The following is a 14327-nucleotide window of genomic DNA, read 5'->3' as shown; positions in this document are numbered from 1 at the left end:
TGCCGCACTGAACAACACCATGCCGCACTGAACAACACCATCCTGCACTGAACAACACCATCCCGCACTGAACAACACCATGCCGCACTGAACAACACCATGCCGCACTGAAAAACACCATGCCGCAATGAACAACACCATCCCGCACTGAACAACATTATGCCGCACTGAACAACATTATGCCGCACTGAACAACATTATGCCGCACTGAACAACACCATGCCGCACTGAACAACACCATCCTGCACTGAACAACACCATCCCGCACTGAACAACACCATGCCGCACTGAACAACATTATGGCGCACTGAACAACATTATGCCGCACTGAACAACACCATGCCGCACTGAACAACACCATGCCGCACTGAACAACACCATGCCGCAATGAACAACACCATCCCGCACTGAACAACACCATGCCGCACTGAGCAACACCATGCCGCACTGAACAACACCATCCTGCACTGAACAACACCATGCCGCACTGAACAACACCATTCCGCACTGAACAACACCATGCCGCACTGAACAACATTACGCCGCACTGAACAACACCATGCCGCACTGAACAACACCATGCCGCACTGAACAACACCATGCTGCACTGAACAACATTATGCTGCACTGAACAACACGATCCTGCATTGAACAACACCATGCCGCACTGAACAACACCATCCTGCACTGAACAACACCATCCTGCACTGAACAACACCACCCCGCACTGAACAACACGATCCCGCATTGAACACCATCCCGCACTGAACAACACCATGCCGCACTGAACAACACCATGCCGCACTGAACAACACCATGCCGCACTGAACAACACCATGCCGCACTGAACAACACCATGCCGCACTGAACAACACCATGCCGCACTGAACAACATTATGCCGCACTGAACAACACCATGCCGCACTGAACAACACCATCCCGCACTGAACAACACCATGCCGCATTGAACAACACCATGCCGCACTGAACAACACCATCCTGCACTGAACAACACCATCCCGCACTAAACAACACCATGCCGCACTGAACAACATTATGGCGCACTGGACAACATTATGCCGCACTGAACAACACCATGCCGCACTGAACAACACCATGCCGCACTGAACAACACCATGCCGCACTGAACAACATTATGCCGCACTGAACAACACCATGCCGCACTGAACAACACCATGCCGCACTGAACATTATGCCGCACTGAACAACACCATGCCGCACTGAACAACACCATGCCGCACTGAACAACACGATCCCGCATTGAACAACACCATCCTGCACTGAACAACACCATGCCGCACTGAACAACACCATGCCGCACTGAACAACACCATTCCGCACTGAACAACACCATGCCGCACTGAACAACACCATCCTGCACTGAACAACACCATCCCGCACTGAACAACACCATGCCGCATTGAACAACACCATGCCGCACTGAACAACACCATCCTGCACTGAACAACACCATGCCGCACTGAACAACACCATGCCGCACTTAACAACACCATGCCGCACTGAACAACATTATGCCGCACTGAACAACATTATGCCGCACTAAACAACATTATGTCGCACTGAACAACACCATGCCGCACTGAACAACACCATGCTGCACTGAACAACATTATGCCGCACTGAACAACACGATCCCGCATTGAACAACACCATCCCGCAGTGAACAACACCATGCCGCATTGAACAACACCATGCTGCACTGAACAACACCATGCTGCACTGAACAACATTATGCTGCACTGAACAACACGATCCTGCATTGAACAACACCTTTCCACACTGAACAACACCATGCCGCACTGAAAAACATTATGCCGCACTGAACAACACCATGCCGCACTGAACAACACCATGCCGCACTGAACAACACCATGCCGCACTGAACAACACCATGCCGCAATGAACAACACCATCCCGCACTGAACAACACCATGCCGCATTGAACAACACCATGCCGCACTGAACAACACCATCCCGCACTGAACAACACCACCCCGCACTGAACAACACGATCCCGCATTGAACAACACCATCCCGGACTGAACAACACCATGCCGCACTGAACAACACCATTCCGCACTGAACAACACCATGCCGCACTGAACAACACCATGCCGCACTGAACAACACCATCCTGCACTGAACAACACCATCCCGCACTGAACAACACCATGCCGCATTGAACAACACCATGCCGCACTGAACAACACCATCCTGCACTGAACAACACCATGCCGCACTGAACAACACCATGCCGCACTGAACAACACCATGCCGCACTGAACAACATTATGCCGCACTGAACAACATTATGCCGCACTAAACAACATTATGTCGCACTGAACAACACCATGCCGCACTGAACAACACCATGCTGCACTGAACAACATTATGCCGCACTGAACAACACGATCCCGCATTGAACAACACCATCCCGCAGTGAACAACACCATGCCGCATTGAACAACACCATGCCGCACTGAACAACACCATGCTGCACTGAACAACATTATGCTGCACTGAACAACACGATCCTGCATTGAACAACACCATGCCGCACTGAACAACACCATCCTGCACTGAACAACACCTTTCCACACTGAACAACACCATGCCGCACTGAACAACATTATGCCGCACTGAACAACACCATGCCGCACTGAACAACACCATGCCGCACTGAACAACACCATGCCGCAATGAACAACACCATCCCGCACTGAACAACACCATGCCGCATTGAACAACACCATGCCGCACTGAACAACACCATCCCGCACTGAACAACACCACCCCGCACTGAACAACACGATCCCGCATTGAACAACACCATCCCGGACTGAACAACACCATGCCGCACTGAACAACACCATTCCGCACTGAACAACACCATGCCGCACTGAACAACACCATGCCGCACTGAACAACACCATGCCGCACTGAACAACACCATGCCGCACTGAACAACATTATGCCGCACTGAACAACACCATGCCGCACTGAACAACACCATCCCGCACTGAACAACACCATGCCGCATTGAACAACACCATGCCGCACTGAACAACACCATCCTGCACTGAACAACACCATCCCGCACTGAACAACACCATGCCGCACTGAACAACATTATGGCGCACTGAACAACATTATGCCGCACTGAACAACACCATGCCGCACTGAACAACACCATGCCGCACTGAACAACACCATGCCGCACTGAACAACATTATGCCGCACTGAACAACATTATGCCGCACTGAACAACACCATGCCGCACTGAACAACACCATGCCGCACTGAACAACACCATGCCGCACTGAACAACACGACGTCGCACTGAACAACACGACGCCGCACAGAACAACACGACGCCGCACAGAATAACACAATACCGCACAGAACAACACAATACCGCACAAACAGTTTTAGATAATATTACGTCGCAGTCATGTGACGCGGACATGACGTCAATAGGCGGAACTCACGGCAAAATTATAATCCGTGGGCGTGGCTTGCAACAGGAAGTAGGAAAGCGGCAGTTCTGGCAAACAAGACACAGCTGTTAGTAACACGATGACTAACAAGGCAAATATTTTTGTTTTCAGCTTGCAACTTGACCGTCTAGAGCGTACAAGGTAATTACAACTGTTTTTTTTTAGCCCTGAAAAGCGAGGGAGTGTGGCGTTTGGGAGGAATGTCGAACTCGGCGTCTGCTTCCAGCCACAGACGCCAAATTTCGACGATTATTTCGACTGGTCAACGGTTGTAAATTATTGCGTTGACTAAAAGCTTTATTTAACTCTACTCTTAACTTTGCCGTTTCAGATATGCGGGTATTACACCGCGGAAATGACGTCAATAGGCTGAACTCTCGCCAAAATTCAAATCTGTGGGCGCAATGGCCTTGAGCGAGACACCGGATACAAACACGACGATTATCAACAGAAATATCTTTATTTTCCGCTTGCAAGTGGACCGTCTAGAGCGTACACGGTAAGTACAACTCATTGTGTTTAAAAAGATTTACGTTTGTGTAGTTTGCGTTGCGTTGTATCTGTGAATGTTGGTTGAGGCTAAATGTTAATGTTTAATTTCATTCCTTTAGGTTCCACGGTGTTTGTTGGCTGTATGTTTTCCACTGCAAGAAGAGGCTCGTATCATTGACCAGCAGGAGCTACAATGGTGAGTACCCCTTTCGTCTTCCATTTATGTTAAACACTTCCTATTTCATGTCTAACAGTACTCGATTTAACAAATAACCATAAATAAATACAGTGTGGGCAGTCACGTTAACATATGTGATTATCCTGCCTAATATGTTTATCACAAATATGTCACTAATCACTAATATGTTTATTTGTTTATCACAACACCTTTGGACCTTCAGCAATCGATTATTTACCTTCATCTACATAGAGACAGAACGATGGTGTCTTAAACATCTCATTCATTTCACCAAATAACTTCACGCAGGTGGATAACGGCCGTCTCGGTCACGCTATGTTGCGTGATGCAGTTTTGAAGAACCAAATGCATTTATTCAATGAATAAGTCAAGCTAGTTCTATGTTTATGATGTTGTAAGTTACGGTACCGATTGAAGTTGAGTTCGAAGCCAGTGGAAAACAGCGCTGCGTTTGTGCTCTCCAGGTACAAATGTTGTGATCTCTGACTGACGACCGGGCGAGACTCGAGTAAGAGATGTCCAAACGAGCTCCGGCAGGGCGGGCCAAGGCGGAGCGAACGGACGCCCTTCAGGCCGCCAATGACGAGCTGAGAACCAAACTGATGGACGTCCAGTTAGAACTTCAGCAGGAGAAGAACAAGGTGAAAACCTCAACAGACAGACACTGCCTGCCTCCCTGCCTGCCTCCCTGCCTGCCTCCCTGCCTGCCTCCCTCCCTCCCAGTTTTCCCGATGTAGATTAGACATGCGTGTGCCATGACTGTGTCAGCCTACATCAACAAATGCACCGAGGACGTCAGCACCACTAAGAATATCATCACCCGGGGCAACCAACGACCCTGGATGACTGAGGAGGTACGTCAAACGCTACGAGCGCGGAACTCTGCCTTCAAGTCTGGCGACAAGGAGACACTGAGGACAGCGAGAGCCAACTTGAACCGTGCCATCAGGATAGCGAAGCGAGACCGCAGTCGAAAATTTCAGGATCGTTTCCACGACGTCAAAAACATCAGGAGTATGTGGCAAGGCATACGGGCGATTACAGACTACAACTCACCCTCCCCCCCCCCGGTGGGTGTAGTTGATGCTGACTTTCTAAATGGTCTAAATAACTTCTTTGGGAGGTTCGAGGCACTAAACGGCACTCCAGCAGTTAAAACTGTCCCCCATCAGGAAGAGGAGGTACTCTGCCTTGACTCCGCCGATGTGTTGAAGACCCTGAGGAGAGTCAACCCCTGTAAGGCCCCTGGCCCCGACAACATTCCTGGGCGTGTGTTCAGGGAATGTGCAAGTCATCTGGCTGGGGTCATCACAGACATTTTTAACACCTCGCTGGGCCAAGCCACAGTGCCGGCGTGCTTTAAGACTGCCTCCATCATTCCGGTGCCGAAGAAACCTCAAATCACCTCATTTAATGATTACCGGCCTGTTGCACTGACTCCGGTTATGATGAAGTGCTTCGAAAGGCTGCTTAAAGGTCACATCGTTTCCAGACTCCCCCTATTATTTGACCCGTTCCAGTTTGCCGACCGGCAAAACCGCTCCACTCAGGACGCCATCTCCTCCGTTCTTCACCTGAGCCTGGCTCACCTGGAGGAGAAGAACACCCATGTGCGGAGGCTGTTCCTGGACTTCAGCTCAGCGTTTAACACCATCATCCCACAGCATCTGGTAGGAAAATTGGAACACCTGGGCTTCAACACCCCCCTTCGCAACTGGCTGCTAGACTTCCTCACCAACAGACCTCAGTCAGTCCGGGTCGGACAGAACACCTCTGATGTCATCACCCTCAGCACAGGCTCCCTTCAGGGCTGCGTCCTGAGCCCCCTGCTGTGCACCCTGATGACACACGACTGCGTCCTCAGGTTCACCACCAATCACATCGTGAAGTCAGCAGACGACACAACGGTGGTGGGGCTCATCAGAGACAACAACGACCTGGACTACAGAGAGGAGGTGGAGCAGCTGGTGGGCTGGTGCAGAGAAAACAGCCTGATCCTGAATGAGGAGAAGATGAAGGAGATCATCGTCGACTTCAGGAAAAAACAGCCTCACCACGCTCCACTGATCATCAACAGCTCAGCTGTGGAGGTGGTCAGCACCACCAAATTCCTGGGGGTCCACATCACAGAAGACCTCACCTGGACTATGAACACTACGGCACTGGTCAAGAGGGCACAGAAGCGCTTGTACTTCCTGCGGAGGATGAGGAGAGCCCACCTGCCCCCACCCATCATGAGGACGTTCTACAGGAGCACCATAGAGAGCATTCTGACAAGCTGTCTCTCTGTGTGGTGTGGAGGCTGCACCGCCTCCGATTGGAAGAACGTGAGGAGAGTGGTGAGGACAGCAGAGAGGATCATAGGGGCTCCTCTTCCCTCCATTCAGGACATTTCATCTCAGCGCTGCATGTCCCGTGCCCGTAACATCATCAATGACCCATCACACCCCCACCATGGACTGTTCTCCCTGCTGCCCTCTGGGAAGAGGTTTGCAGCATCCGCTGCAGGTCCACCAGGTTCTGCAACAGCTTTTTCCCTGCTGTCATCAGACTGTTGAACACTAGAACTGTTGAGCTCTAAACTGAACTCTGCATCACACATTCACAGAACTGTACTTTATGACACTACGGACCTCTATCTTGCGCTATCTCGCACTACCAACTTTACTGAACTTGTATAAACCCTTTAAATAGAAGTTTAATACATGGTTTAGCATTCCTCTGCACACTCTTGAATACTGTTTTGCCTACTTGCACTATTGCATAATTATCACTGCTGCACTTTATACTTATTTTTAATATATATATATATATATATATATAGTATATATGTATATATATATATTTTCATAGGATATGTTACTTCTATTCAACTGCAATATCACTACTTTGTTGTAAGACGTATGCAACGGAATTTCGTTTTGTATGCACCATGTGCAGACAAGATGACAATAAAGTTTGTCTAAGTCTAAGTCATGTCAGGTCAGCTGTCTGGAGAGAGAGAGAAGTCAGGACCTGCGGGCGGAGCACCACCGTGCCACCGCCGCCATGACGGAACTCAAAAGCAAACTCCATGAGGAGAAGCAGAAAGAGTTAGCCATTACCAGGGAGACATTACTGCGGCAGCATGAAATGGAGCTGATGAGAGTGATCAAAATCAAAGATGGAGAGATCCAGCGACTGAATGCCTTGGTCCTCAGCCTGAGGGACGGCTCCATGGACAAGGTGATCCGCTCTATCCGTGTCTGACTATCCGCACGCCACGTCGGGCTTCGATGCGGCCGCTACCGTATTGTGTAGCTTGTCCCCAGTAAGCGTCGCGGCGCTCCGTTGCGGTCTCAACGGCCCGGTGTGGCGCAATGTCTGCTCAGGTGAGGAGGGGGGGCGCTTTGCTGGCGGAGGTGGAGGAGACGCGGCGGTGTCGGGAGACCGAGCGGTGTCGCCTCCACCAGGAGCGCGGAAGAAGCCCTGGCAGCGGCCCAGCAGGCCTGGCAGTCCCGAGCGGCCGAGCTCCGATCGGCTCATCACCAGCATCGGGAGGAGCTGAGCCGAACCAAGAGAGACTGCGAGAGGGAGATCCGCCGACTGGTAGGACTGATCAGATACGCGGTGCGTGGCTATGTTCCCAATTTCGTTGTATACCTGCAGTGCAATGACACCTAAGGCATTCTATTCTATTCTATTTCACAAGAAGAAAATGTCCGGTTGCTCGCTTTGCTTTTGTCACAGCAAAGGTGTTCTAGTCGATTCCAGAAAAAAATTGGCCGGTTGCTCTCTTTGTTTTTGTCACAATTCTGGCAAATGAGTTTGCCCGCCTGCCTGAGCGCTCCCCGTTTGTACATCCAGACGGATGAGATCAAGCTGAAAGACAGAGCGGTTAGTGTTTTGGATGAAGCCCTGGGGCCGGCCACGTCCACCGCCTTCAGCTGCAGACTCAGGCTGCCGAGCAGCAGATCGCTGCCCTGAGGGATTCCCAAAGGGCGGGCCTAAACTACCCTGGAAGTGGGGTCAACGCCGCTACTAGCAATCCTCTTCATTGCGTAAGCCACCTCATCACACACTTGCAGTACGCATGACTTAGTTCGTTGCTGGAGGAAGGTAGCACAAAAACAGTTTTGAACTTTGAACGAGTGCTTGTGTGTGTGTGTTGCGGGGCGTTTTCAGTCTCAGGAGGATCGGGACACGCGACGGTTTCATCTGAAAATCGCTGAGCTCAGCGCAGTCATCAGGAAACTGGAGGATCGAAACGCCCTGCTTTCTGAAGAGCGCAATGAACTGGTAATTTATTGACGGCACGCTTGAAGGTTTGCGCTACGTTTGATGCGCGCCATCCAGCGAGGCACCCATTGCGCTTGCTTATTAGTTGAGCGGCGCGGCGAGTCGGTTGCCTGGTAGATGTCTTTTATTGGGAGCCAAAGCCACGATTCCGTTCAAACCGATGCAAAAGGAATGGATACGTTCTGGCCCGCGTGTTGTGCGTCTTTCACATCCCGCACTTCATGCTTGCAGCTAAAGCGACTGAGAGAAACAGAAAGCCAGTTTCTGCCACTCCTGTACAAAAACAAACGCCTGAGCAGGAAGAATGAAGAACTCTCGCTGGTGCTGTGTCGCCTTGAAAACAAAGTGCGCTTTGTCACCCAGGAGAACGAGGAGATGGCAAGCTTGGTAAGTCGACGCGGACAACGGCGGCGTGCCAACAGAGTCCACTGCATTTGTGTTCCACAGAGAAGGCCTAGTTCGCTCAATGACCTGGACCGCGGTTGCGGCCAGCAGGACGGTGAAATGGAGTTCCTTCAAGTTGTGGAGCAGCGGCACATCATCGACGACTTGTCCAAGGTCTTCAGGCAGGCGACTCGGTGCACGTACGGCAGCGCCGCGCTCGCTCGCTGTCGCCAGGAAACCTTTTCCGTCCAAAGCTTGGCCGGCGGCCGCCATCCAAAAAATTGGCCCCTTAAATTCCGACCTTTCAAGCAGGAGCATTGTGCGCACGCGTTTGAACACGCTTTAGACTTGTTTTGCCGTTTTCAGCAGCTCAAAGCTCCCGTTTTGTCAGCGCCTTTGCCACTCGCTGTGCGCTGAAAACGACGGACTTGCCCGGCTGCTCAGCCCGTCAACCATGAGCCGCGAGCGCGACGTCATTGTCCGTAGGCAGCTAGTGGCAAAATGCACCCTGTTAGAGTTGCGCTCGCTCCAACTTATTTTGCAAGAACCACACGGGAGACAAGTAAGTTCTTTTGGACACCTGCAGGTGGAGAGTCCATCCGTTGTACGAATGAAGTCTGACTCTCGGCTCCTGCACGAGCATTTTAATTAAGAGAAACAGGGTGGGTGTAAGAGTGGATTGAATAGAGGAAGCCCTTGACCTCTAGTCAAAACATAGCAAGGGGTGTTTTACGACTTTGTGTAGGAAGGGATAAGCGATAGGGATAAATAAGGGATAAATAATATTATTTATTACAGGTCGCAGTCAAAGTCAAAGCAACACAATGATACGATAAAGATAATCTGGAAAACCCTGACACACCCTGTAGTTGTCACTTTTGGAAAAGACGAGCGTCCCTCCAATCATCGCCGGTGACGTGTTTTTCAGGCTCTGGAGACAGGAGCTCATGTCAGAAATGTCATTGTGAGTCGCGTTTGTTTCTGCGCCGGAGCCGTTCGTTCCCTTTGCATCCAAAGAATCTCAAAGGCGGATTATTTGTGTCGACAGGAGAGAGATTTGCTGCTACGATACCGACGTCGAGAATCTCTGAGGAGGAACAAAGCGTGAGGTCCTGCAAGGTGAGTCTGTTTGTTTGCGGCTGCTTGGTGTTGCGCAAGATGAAATGGCCTTTTTCTCGCTATCGTTCCTCTCGTCGATTCATCGTGAGGTGTCGCTTCAGTTTGTTCAGAGAGATGTTCGCTTCCGCGCCCGCAGGTCATCGAAACATTTTACGGCTACGACGAAGACGTGTTGGTGGACTCGGACGGATCGTCCTTGTCTTTTCACACCGACAGAACCCCCGACACGGAACCCGAAGAGGTAGCCCGCCATTTCTGCCAGCGTATTGGCACCAAACATTCCTCTTCAGCCTGGAATCGGACTCGTCTTTGCGTCGCGGGTGCTTTGTCGCCGGTCTGACTGATTCTGGTACTAGTGCTGTGTTGCATTGGTGTGTGCATGAAGAGGCGGAGCTTCGCTACCGCCAGCTGACGCAAGAATATCAAGCGCTGCAACGAGCCTACGCTCTGCTAGCCCAGACCAGCGAAAGGGGACTACGACGCCGAGAAGGAGATCAAGGTGGCGCCCCTTCCCGCAACCCCCGGCCGGGTCGCAGCCTCCCCGTTCTCACCCAGCCTCGGGTGTTCTCTGGTCTGAAAGGAGGAGGAGGAGCCTCCCTCCTCCTCCTTTCAGACCAGAGAAAAGCTGATGGTAGAAATGGGTCACTATCAAAGCAGAGTAGCAGATCTGGAGTCAGCGCTGAAGCAACAAGGACAGGTAAGCTCATCAATGAGCACACCTTTTTCTCAGACAAAATAGCTACATTCTTCAGTCACTCATCCGTCTGGCATTACTGGACCAACCCCCCCCCCCCCCCCCGAACGTGGCTGGGAAAATGCGGAGAAAAGCAAATGTCATTTTCCAGTCAACCAAAGAATTTGTGGATGAAAATGACACAACATTCCAAAGCTGTCCACGCGTTTGTCTCTTCTAGAATGTCAAGTGGGTGGAGGAGAAGCAGCTGCTGCCTCAGAGCAATCAGCAGTTGGCCGAAAAGGTGACGGAAAGAAAGGCGCTGGGCGGAGTCGCTTGGCGTCACACCTGTCGGGAAGCCCCGCAGATGAGGTCTGACTGTCTTTTCAGGTCAGGCGGATGGAGGCGGAAGAAGCGCGTCTGAAAGAGCACATCCAGGATATCCGAGACCAAAACGAACTGCTTGAGTTCCGCATCCTGGAGATGGAGGTGGGAAGACTCGCACAAGCGTGTTGAGGCCAGAGATGTGACGGACGGACGGACGGACGGACGGACGGATGCATGCCTCTGCCTTTCAGGAGAGGGAGTGGCGCTCCCCCGTCTTGAAGTTTCTGCAAGTCCGTTTCCCAGACGGCCTCAGCCCTTTGCAGATCTACTGCGAGGCCGAGGGCGTGAGCGTACGTAAGGCGTCCCTCGCAACCCTAACCTTAACCCGAGGTCCCAGAACACCTTACATTGCTCCTTGCGCCTTTCCCCCGGACATCGTCATCAGTGATCTGATGAAGAAGCTGGACATCCTGGGCTATAACGCCGTAAGTGTATGTCGAACTCCTTATGTTCGCACTCCACGAGACTCGGCGGCTCAAATGTGACTTTTGGAAGGCTTTGCGCTGAAAGAAGCTTGTTGACGCTGTGCCTTTGGGCTCTTGCAGAATCTCACCAACGAGGAGCAGGTGGTCGTGATTCACGCCAGGACCCTTCTCACCCTAGCCGAGAAGGTAACGCGCACGTCCACGCACGCTCTCGCATTCTGCTTATGTGACAGCAGCCTTTCCTCAGTGGTTAGAATACATCAAAGTGACCAAGTCAGCACTTCAACAGAAGATGTTGGACATTGAAAGTGAGAAGGTAGACAGACACGCGACATCAGCCAAGGGGAACTCCGGCAATGTGCCCCAACAATTCTGACCTTGAGCTGTGCTAGGATATGTTCTGCAAGCAGAAGGGCTACCTGCATGAAGAGTTGGACTTCAGGAAGTGTTCCATGGACCAGGCTCATAAGGTAAGCCGCCCTCAAATCTCCCGCCGGACCACTGATGGACGAGGATTGCGGCCCAGAGGATCCTGGAGCTGGAGGCCATGTTGTACGAGGCGCTACCGCAGCGGGACTGCCCCGCCACGGACGGCGAAAAAGCCAGCCACGCTGGCGTGAATGACGTGCTGACGGCGGATCAGAGAGAAGAGCTTAGGAGCGCCGTGGACCAATGGAAGCGAGCCCTGATGTGCGAGTTGAGGGAGCGCGACGCTTGCATCCTCCAAGAGAGAATGGATCTGCTGCACAGCGCGCAACAGGTAAGGGCCCAAAGCCAGCCCGGCACTTACTTGCACGCTTACTGGCTTTTGAATGCCACTTTCCATTTGTCCGTCCTAGAGGAACAAAGAGCTGAAAGAATTCATCGAAGCTCAGAAGAGACAAATCAAACAATTGGAGGAGAAGTTTCTGTTTCTCTTTCTATTCTTCTCCTTGGCCTTCATTCTGTGGCCCTAACACCAGCTGGTGAGTGAGCTCCAGCGGCACCGCACTCGACACCTCCGATACACTGCCAGCCGGTCTCAGACGTTGGCAGACGCTCCGATGCCAACGTATACCCCCCGCCACGGTGACAGAGGCACCGCGTCACACCGGCGCTCATCCAATCAGAAGGCAGGAAAAGCAAATTCACATGCAGGGCACTTTTGAACCAGAAGAGAGCGCCACAAAAAACGGTTGTTGCCCCAAACGCGCACTAAAAAGGGTCAGAATAACAAGAGTCCCACTGGCCAGCCGGGGCCACCCGTCCAGCTGTTTCTTCAGGGGGGAAAAAAATTGGAGTCACCGGTGAGTACATTTTGCATTTAGCTCTGCTTTTCTGCTTCTGTCTTCAAGTGTGTGGCATCCTGCGATCAAAGAGTCAGCCAACCCCAAAGCGGTTGACCTCAACGTCCCACCACCATGCCTACCAGAGCAGGTGACGTGATGCTTTGGACATCCTTCCGTCTCAGATGCCCAAAAGTACTCTTTGCCACATCTGCGGCAATACGGTGTCTTTTCAAAGGTGCAAATAAATCCAGCGTGGGCGGAACACGCACGTCTTCGGTTTTTCCCGCTTTGTTTGTGTGACAGCTGTTGTGAAAATTTTATACAAATAAAGTTGTATAGTACAGGTTTGGCCAAGCCGCAACTCCCGAACCGCATGCGGCTCTTTTATGTTCATATCAACATTTGTGTGTGTGTGTGTGTGGGGGGGGGGGGTTGTGCGTGTTGGCTTCACTTGAGTTCAATTTGGTATTTTGGTCAAAAGCGCATGTGGTGAAATTCCACAAAGTAGGATGGGCAAACACATTTCTTTAAACTATGAGTGTCAATTGGGCTCTCGAAATGGCAGGGAAAAGATGCACAGCAAAACGAAAATACGTAGATGAACACAGGACGTTTTAATCAGAGTGGGAAAGTTTCTATTTTTTGTTGAACGTGATGGCAAACCATTCTGCCTGATATGTCAGACCTCAGCGCATTTCAAAGATTCAAATCTTCAGCGCCATGCACTTCAGCTCACTCCATGCTAACATTGATCAGGCGTCGAACCCGCATCATCATGCTTAAGAGGTGGCCATGCTAACCAGTGCGCCATTATGTCAACGCATAATAACTAAGTCTACTGGTCAAAACAGCGGTTACTATATGACGTCGCTACGTCGTGGTCACGTGACGCAGACAAGACGTCAATGGACGTGGGCAGAGTTAACTTGTTTAAAAGGGAGTAGGCAGAAGAAATATTTAATTTATTTAAATCTATTTTGAGTGCACACCATTATGCCAATGCATAACAACTGTAAATCTACTAAACAAAACAGCGGTTGCTATATGACATCTGCCACGTCGTGGTCACGTGACATACGTGACGTCGATGGGCGTAACTTTCGCCGGAATTCAAATCCGCGGGGAGAGTTAACTTGTTTAAAAGAGAGTGGGCAGAAGAATTATTTAATTTATTTAAATCTATTTGGTGTGTGCGCCATTATGTCAATGCATAACAACTGTAAGTCTACTAAACAAAACAGCGGTTGCTATTTGACGTCTGCCACGTCGTGGTCACGTGACGCGGACGTGACGTCGACGCCTACTTTACATCCCACCGATCACAGGACTCCTCGGCTGCATAACCGTGCCCCCTTCCCAACCAATCGGATTTGCTATACGCGAAAACGACGCCAATGGAAAGAGCTTCCGCCCAAATTTAAATCCGTGGGCGTGGCTCGCAGCAGGAAGTAGGAAAATGGCGGCGATGTTGACAAAGACACAGCGGATGGTAACATACGACTAACAAGAGAAATATTTTTATTTTCTGCTTGCAACTGGACCGTCCAGAGCGTACACGGTAAG

General features: G+C 51.1%; 2 protein-coding genes and 1 long non-coding RNA gene across 38 annotated transcripts in view; all 3 read left to right on the top strand.

Annotated features, from left to right (window-relative positions):
* LOC148385753 (uncharacterized) overlaps positions 1–14327 on the top strand; it is a 226599-nt gene that overhangs the window by 113275 nt on the left and 98997 nt on the right. The gene's annotated exons all lie outside the window — the stretch shown is intronic.
* Positions 8082–10305, top strand: LOC148385765 (uncharacterized). The gene is made up of 4 exons (XR_015863523.1): positions 8082–8270; positions 8395–8508; positions 8740–10011; positions 10148–10305. It is a non-coding gene; the product is annotated as an uncharacterized LOC148385765 (long non-coding RNA).
* LOC148385764 (janus kinase and microtubule-interacting protein 3-like) lies at positions 11617–13133 on the top strand. Of its 2 annotated transcripts, XM_088401164.1 has the most exons (5): positions 11617–11682; positions 11744–11966; positions 12023–12256; positions 12336–12461; positions 12831–13133. In XM_088401164.1, the coding sequence occupies exons 2-4, from the start codon at positions 11892–11894 to the stop codon at positions 12450–12452; spliced, it is 426 nt and encodes a 141-aa protein (XP_088257290.1). In that variant the 5' UTR covers positions 11617–11682; positions 11744–11891; the 3' UTR covers positions 12453–12461; positions 12831–13133. The 2 variants fall into 2 exon arrangements, with proteins under 2 accessions (XP_088257290.1, XP_088257289.1); XM_088401163.1 differs by having other exon boundaries at positions 12336–13133.

Source organism: Syngnathus floridae, chromosome 16 (assembly GCF_059516105.1).
Source record: "Syngnathus floridae isolate MCC-2025c chromosome 16, RoL_Sflo_1.0, whole genome shotgun sequence".
Lineage (NCBI taxonomy): Eukaryota > Metazoa > Chordata > Actinopteri > Syngnathiformes > Syngnathidae > Syngnathus > Syngnathus floridae.
This window is presented reverse-complemented; position numbering and strand designations above follow the sequence as displayed.